Raw genomic sequence first — 7,275 nt, 5'->3', positions numbered from 1 at the left:
TACATCACGGTTCTGGAGAGCTGTACAGCATGAGTTGGGTACTAGGGTTGCATTGAGCACAATATTTCACCCTCAGACGGACGGGCAATCCGAGCGCACTATTCGGATATTAGAGGATATGCTCCGTACGTGTGTGATAGATTTTGGAGGGTTCTTGGGACCAGTTCTTGCCACTTGCGGAGTTTGCTTACAACAACAGTTATCAGTTCAACATTCAGATGGCACCGTATGAGGCTCTGTACGGTAGGAGGTGTCGGTCCCCAGTGGGTTGGTTCGAGCCCGACGAGGCCAGATTATTGGGTACGGACTTGGTTCAGGATGCTTTGGAAAAGGTGAAGGTTATTCAGGATAGACTTCGCACAGCCTAGTCCAGACAGAATAGTTATGCGGATCGGAAGGTTCGCGATGTGGCATTCATGATTGGAGAGCGAGTCTTGCTCTAGGTTTCGCATATGAAGGGCGTTATGAGGTTTGGAAAGAAGGGCAAGCTGAGCCCAAGGTTCATTGGTCCATTTGAGGTGTTGCGGCGAGTTGGGGAGGTTGCTTATGAGCTTGCCTTGCTTCCCAGTCTAGCAGGATTTCATCCGGTATTCCATGTTTCTATGCTCCGAAAGTATCACGGCGATCCGTCTCATGTGTTGGATTTCAGCTCAGTCCAGTTGGACAAGGATCTATCTTATGTTGAGGAACCCGTGGCTATTTTAGGTAGGTAGGTAAGAAAACTAAGGTCAAAGAACATTTCTTCTGTGAAGGTTCAATGGAGGGGACAGCCGGTCGAGGAGGCGACTTGGCAGACCGAGCATGTTATGTGCAGCCGTTACCCCCAACTTTTTACCACTTCAGGTATGTCTTTATGCTCGTTCGAGGACGAACGATTGTTTTTAGAGAGGAAGGATGTAACGACCCGGCTGGTCGTTTTGAGAGTAATAGCCCCGATCCCCTATTTACTGCTTCTCCCATATCTATTTCTGCTATTGTGACTTGCCGGGAGGTTTCGTTTTGGTTTTTGGAGTGATTTGGGACACTTAGTCCCTAAACGAAAGCTTAAGTCTTAGGATTTTGACCGTAGTCGGAACTGTGTGAAGACAACTCCAGAATGGGGTTTCGTTGCCTTTGTTAGCTCCGTTGGGTGATTTTGGACTTAGAAGCGTGTTCGAATTATGTTTTGGAGGTCCGTAGCTCATTTATGCTGGAAAAGGCAAAAAGTCGAATTTTTAGAGTTTTGGGCCGGTAGTGAAATTTTTGATATCGGGGTCGGATTCTGATTCCGGAAGTTGGAGTAGGTCCATAATATTGAATACAACTTGCGTGCACAATTTGAGGTCATTCGAACGTGGTTTGATAGGTTTCAGCATCGGTTGTAGGAATTTGAAGTTTCAAGTTCTTTAAGTTTGAATTGGAGGGCGATTCGTGAATTTAGCGTTAGTTGATGTGATTTGAGGGCTCGACTAAGTTTGAATATTATTTTAGGATTGGATGATATATTTGGTTGAGGTCCCGGGGGCCTCGGGTGTGTTTTGGATGCTTAACGGATTGAATTTGGACTTAGGCTAGTAGTTGAAAATTTTCTGGTTTATGGTGTTTTTGCACCTACGGAGGCGAGACTGCAGGTGCGGAATCGCATGTGCAAAGGAGGAACCGCAGATGCGGTCAAGAAGGAGTTGAGCAGGAACCGCAGGTGCAAAGATTTTTCCCGCACCTGCGAAAGTCGCAGATGCGGGCAGCTGGGCGCAGGTGCGAAGGGAAGCCGCATGTGCGATGCATTTCCGCACCTGCGATAATCGCAGATGCGACAGAGAGTCAGCAGGTGCGAAATGGCTAGACATAACACTTAAATGCAAGTGTTCGCGATTTTTGCTCAATTTCAACATTTTGAGCTCGGGTTTGGCCATTTCTTGAGAGCATTTAGAGGGGGTTCGAGGTAAGTGGCTTGCCTAACTTTGTGTGGGGGAAATCCCCATAAGATTTGGAACTATTGTGATATGTGAGCGTCGTGTACGTGAGGTGACGAGTACATACACGTGCTAGTTGTGGAAAAACCTGATTTTCTTACTGAGCAGCAACCCATTTTCCTTTTATTTTGAGTTATACCATTTTTATGAGTATTAATCTATTTTCATTCTTAATTGAGTTATTCCCATTTGCGTAGCTATCCTGTTTAGTCTAATACAACATGTCTACGTGTCTTAATTGCCTATGTGAACTCTGTGCAGCATGCTTAGTGAATTTCCTGCTTCTTCCTTGACTGGTACTTAGTCTAAATCGTAAGATTTCGTGATGTAGTTGCATTTCTATTGTTTGCGCTTCATATTTACTTTGGGACTACGGAACGGTATTCCGGGAGATCCCCCTGTACTGCATATTTACTTTGGGACTACAGAACGGTATTCCGGGAGATCCTCCTGTCTTGCATATTTACTTTGGGACTACGAAATGGTATTCCGGGAGATCCCCCTGTACATTTACTTTGGGACTATGGAACGGTATTCCAGGAGATCCCCCTACACCTTTACTTTGGGACTACGTTACGGTATTTCGGGAGATCCCCCTACACTTTTACGTTTGGGACTACGAGACGGTATCTCGGAAGATACCCTATTGTGTTTATTGTGGTATTACACTTTATATTTTTTTATTATATATTTACCAGTAGGGCCCTGACCTGACCTCGTCACTACTCGACCGAGGTTAGGCTTGGCACTTACTGGGTACCGATTGTGGTGTACTCATGCTACTCTCTGCACATATTTTTCGTGTGTAGATCCAGGTGCACCTTATCAGCCGCACTATCAGTGACCCGGGACAGCTTTGGAGACTTCAAGGTATATCTGCCGCGTTCGCAGACCTCAGAGTCCCCTTCCATTATCTTCTGTATTTTTCCTTGTTAGACTTTGATGTATAGAGACACTAGATTTTTCCTTCTGTAGTTTGTGATTCACGATGTTCCGGGTTTTGGAATTTGTTGTGTATTTTTGAATAGTGGGTTAAATTTATATTTTTATTTCATTATTCCGCAAAATGCTAGGCTTACCTAGTTGTAGAGACTAGGTGTTGTCACGACATCACACAGAGGGAAAATTGGGTCGTGACAGCGGTACCTCGGGAGATCCCCCTGTCATGCATATTTACATTTGGGACTACGAGGCGGTACTTCGGGAGTGCCCCTATTGTTTACCTCTATTTACTGTGCTGATATTTTCTGAAACTTCTTATTGTTTAAATTCTCAGTCATTTCAAAATATTATTATATCTTCTGCCTTACTTTTCTTTTAAACTAGTAGGGCCCTGACCTAACCTCGTCACTACTCTACCGATGTTACGCTTGACACTTACTGGGTACCGATGTGGTGTACTCATACTATACTTCTGCACATCTTTTTGTGCAGATCCAGTTCTTCCCACCAGATCTGATACCAGTGAGTTGGACCGCACATGGAGACTTCAAGGTATATCTGCCAGCGTCCGCAAACCTCGCAGTCCCCCTCTATCCTTACTATATTGTTTTCCTTATTCTCTTTAGACTCTGATGTATAGAGACACTTAGTATTTGCTCTTAGAAGCTTGTGACTTATTTCCACCGGGTTTTGGGAGTTATAATTATTGATTTGCAGTTTTATATTTATTTCATGTGTTGAGAATTGGACTTCAGTTTTATATTATGATATTTCGCAAATTATTAGGCTTACCTAGTCTTAGAGACTAGGTGACATCAAGACATCCTACGGAGGGTGAATTAGGGCCGTGACAGCGTATGATCGGAATCGAATTCGGAAGTCCCTAACTTGATTTAACGTAATTTGTTGAAAACTAATAATTTAATGGTTTAAAGGATTTCTAAGTTTGACAGTGAGTTGACTTTATTGCTACCGGGTTCAGATTTTGATTCCGGAACTTGGTATAGGTTCATTTCAGTATTTATGACTTGTTTGCAAAATGTGATGCAAATCAGAGTTGATTTGACGTTATTCGGACGTCCGGTTGAAAATTTTAAAGTTCTTAAGTTTCTTTTAAAATTATTATTTGTTTTGGTGTCCAATTCGTGGTTTTAGGTGTTATTTTGATGTTTTGATCATGCAAACAAGTTCATATGATATTATTACACTTGGGTGCATGTTTGGTTTGGAGCCGGAGGGGCTCAGGGTAGTTCGAATAAGCTACAAATGATTTTGAACTTAGAAACTTTTTGGTTTTTGACTTCTGCTGGTGTCTGAAGTGTTCTTTTTCGCGATTGTGAAGATACTCCCACGATCGCAAAGAGTAATCTGGGCTAGGGAGACTTTCCTTCATTGCGAACGCGATGGCTGGTTCGAGGACGCGAAGCTTTGGGAGGTTGCCCTTCGCGAATGCGGACAGACTCTCGCGAACGCATAGTGTTGAGGGACCTGGGAATGGGGATCTAGGGTTTTCTCTACGCGAACGCAAGCCCTGGCTCGCGAACGCGAAGGCATGGGGGGAGAAGCCTTGCGAACACGTGAGGAACCTCGCAAATGCATAGGCCACTCTGGCTGCTGTGCTTTGCGAATGCGGTAGGCCCTTCGCGAACGCGAAGAAGACCTGACACCCAGTCTATTAAATGTCCCAAAGACGGGATTTCACGCATTTTCACCATATTTGCATTAGAGCTCGGCCTAGAGGCGATTTGGAAGATAAATTTCCTCACCCTTTCATAGGTTAGTGTACTTTAACTTGTTTTCTTCCATTTCCATCAACACCCATTAATTTATTTTTTTTAAAATTAGGAAGTAAATAGATATTCTTCACCACCATAACTACTAACTATGTAAACAAAATTTGGAACTAAAATGCAAATTTGCAACTGATGCCGAGAAGAATTAGTAGTCTCAACTTCATAACAGCACATATGGAGAAAATAACAAGCTCAGAAACAAAGAAAAATCAATAGCCTCCTTTCAAATTGTTGACCACATAATATGGTATGGGAGTAACAAATTCCAAAGTAGCACCTTCAACCATGAACCCTGGTTTGGGTCCTTGAGGTTGCCTCTTTGTGCTGATAACGTCACCCCTAGCCTTAGCCTCGGCCTTTAGCTGATCGTTCTTCTTGATTCTTTCCTTGAATTCTTCGGTGCACCGGGAAAGTTGAACATGCTCAATCCTCGCATGGATCCTCTTTCGGAGGATTTTGTTACGAACCTGTTTGTTGTCTTCGACACCAAAAGCACGCTTGGTGACATTCCAGACGCGTCTAGTACGACCATGGTATAACTTATGGGGCATGCCCTTGTGAACGGTGTCGTTCACTTTGACATCAACATAGTCACCGGCTTTGAAGATCTTGAGGTAGGTGGAAAGAGGGATTACTTCCTTCTTTCTGAAGGCGCGAGAGAATGAATCCCTTGTCCGAGACCTTAATCCATGGCCGACCAGCATTTTCCTCTGCGGAGTGCTCTCTGTGTGTTTCTGTGAAGAGAAACAGACACCCATTAATTTCTAACCTTAATCTATGTTCTTTCATGGTAGAAAATTATGGATTTGGGAAGAATTGGGGGGGGGGGGGGGTTTTAGGGATTTAGACCTCAAATTTAGTTCGAATTTTGAAACTAATTACATAATTGGGCTCGGGGGTGAATGGATGGGTTTTGGTCCGAATTTTGAGTTTTGACCAAGCGGGCCCAGGGTTGACTTTTGTTGACTTTTTGTAAAAAGCATAAAGATCTTTACTTTATGTATTGTAATTGATTTCTCCAGCATTATTTGATATTATTGAGTCGCGTTTGGTTAGATTCGATTGGTTTGAGGCGTATTTTAGAGGAAAGGCCCCGATTGAGCTTTGATTTGCTTGCGGAGCAAGGTAAGTGTTGGGTCTAATGTTGATTTGAGAGAATAGTAACCCTTGAGTTGTGTGTTATGTGAATTACATGTATAACAGCGTATATGCGAGATGACGAGCGTATATACACCGTCAAAGTAATTGTTTCCATGCTTTTCCGTATTCAATTAATTATTTTATTCCATGTCTTAATTGTTACATGCTTTAACTGCCTCCTATGCCTTAACTTGCTACTTTTCATTTGTTATTCTTGTATTAAAATATTAGTTTCTTCCATGCTTCAATGATTAATTGCTACTTGTCTTAATTGTCTTACTTGTACACTTTAACTGTCATTTATTTGGCTTGTCTTGTTGCTTAGTATTAATGGTAGCATTTCTTGATTCGGTACAAGATTCCTTTATGGATTTCCCTTCATATTCGTTAATCGTAGAGATTCTTGTGATTTAAGTTGCTCAGTTGATTACATTTATTAATTTTTATTTATGGATCGGGTTGCACGCCGCAATGGGTGGAATAAGAGAGAATTGATATTGATATGGTGGGATCGGGTTACACGCCACAACGAATTTTGTATGTGATTTTGATATGGTGAAATAAGGGAGGAATAGGAAATTGATTCTGATTATATGGTGGGATCGGGTTGCGCGCCGCAACGGATTTTACATGTTATTATTGATATTGATATGATGAAATAAGATAGGATTCTGTTTGTACGGTGGGATCTGGTTGAACGCCGCAACAAGTGAAATAAGGGAGGATTGTGTTTGTACGGTGGGATCAGGTTACGCGGCGTAACAGATTGTGTGTTTTATATTCATTATTGTACTGTGTTAGATTTTGATTCTTTTATATGAGATTCTGAGTGCTGGTGTTTCTGGTTTCTTTACCGATTCCGAGGATTGAGTTTATTTTCATAAGTTAACTGCCTTAATTTTTTGTATTCCTTTCTTGTTATTATTATTATTATAATGCGTACAGGTTATTGTAAGTGACCCACCTTAGCCTTGTCACTATTTCGTCGAGGTTAGTCTCGGCACTTATAGAGTACATGGGGTCGGTTGTACTCATGCTACACTATGCATTTCTTGTGCAGATTTTGGAGTTGGTCCTAGCGGTGGTCAGTAGATTGCTCGGATTGATTGTTAGATTTGGAGACTTGAGGTAATGTTGCTCGGCGTTCGTAGCCCTGAAGTCCCCTTCCACCTTATCCTAGATGTTTATTATATTTCAGACGGTTTTACTTTCATTCAGACCATTATCTGTATTAATCTAATCGCTCGTGCGCTTGTGACAACAGTTCTCGGATTGTATCAAGATATTGCGGTTATTATGGTTTCTCATACTCTATTTCAGTTCTATTACAGTTATTACAGTTTAATTGGTATCGGTTAGTTTGATTTGTTAACAATGGCTAAAAACTATTCCAACGTTCGCATGCCTAGCAAGTGAAACTTTAGGTGCCATCACGATCCCGAGGGTGG

The 7,275-nt window shown here is 42.2% G+C and overlaps 1 protein-coding gene across 1 annotated transcript; it reads right to left on the bottom strand.

Moving 5' to 3' along the window:
- Window positions 1-4,896: 4,896 nt before the first annotated feature.
- Window positions 4,897-5,414, bottom strand: LOC107784142 (large ribosomal subunit protein eL21z/eL21y-like). Its single transcript, XM_016605214.2, has one exon. The coding sequence runs from the start codon at window positions 5,389-5,391 to the stop codon at window positions 4,897-4,899; it is 495 nt and encodes a 164-aa protein (XP_016460700.1). The 5' UTR covers window positions 5,392-5,414.
- Between the last annotated feature and the right edge of the window lie 1,861 nt (window positions 5,415-7,275).

Source organism: Nicotiana tabacum, chromosome 15 (assembly GCF_000715075.1).
Source record: "Nicotiana tabacum cultivar K326 chromosome 15, ASM71507v2, whole genome shotgun sequence".
In the NCBI taxonomy this organism is placed as follows: Eukaryota; Viridiplantae; Streptophyta; class Magnoliopsida; order Solanales; family Solanaceae; genus Nicotiana; species Nicotiana tabacum.
This window is presented reverse-complemented; position numbering and strand designations above follow the sequence as displayed.

Bases quoted from the DNA above. Each gene is read 5' to 3' on its own strand.
- LOC107784142 (XM_016605214.2), bottom strand. From the start codon at position 5,391: ATGCTGGTCGGCCATGGATTAAGGTCTCGGACAAGGGATTCATTCTCT.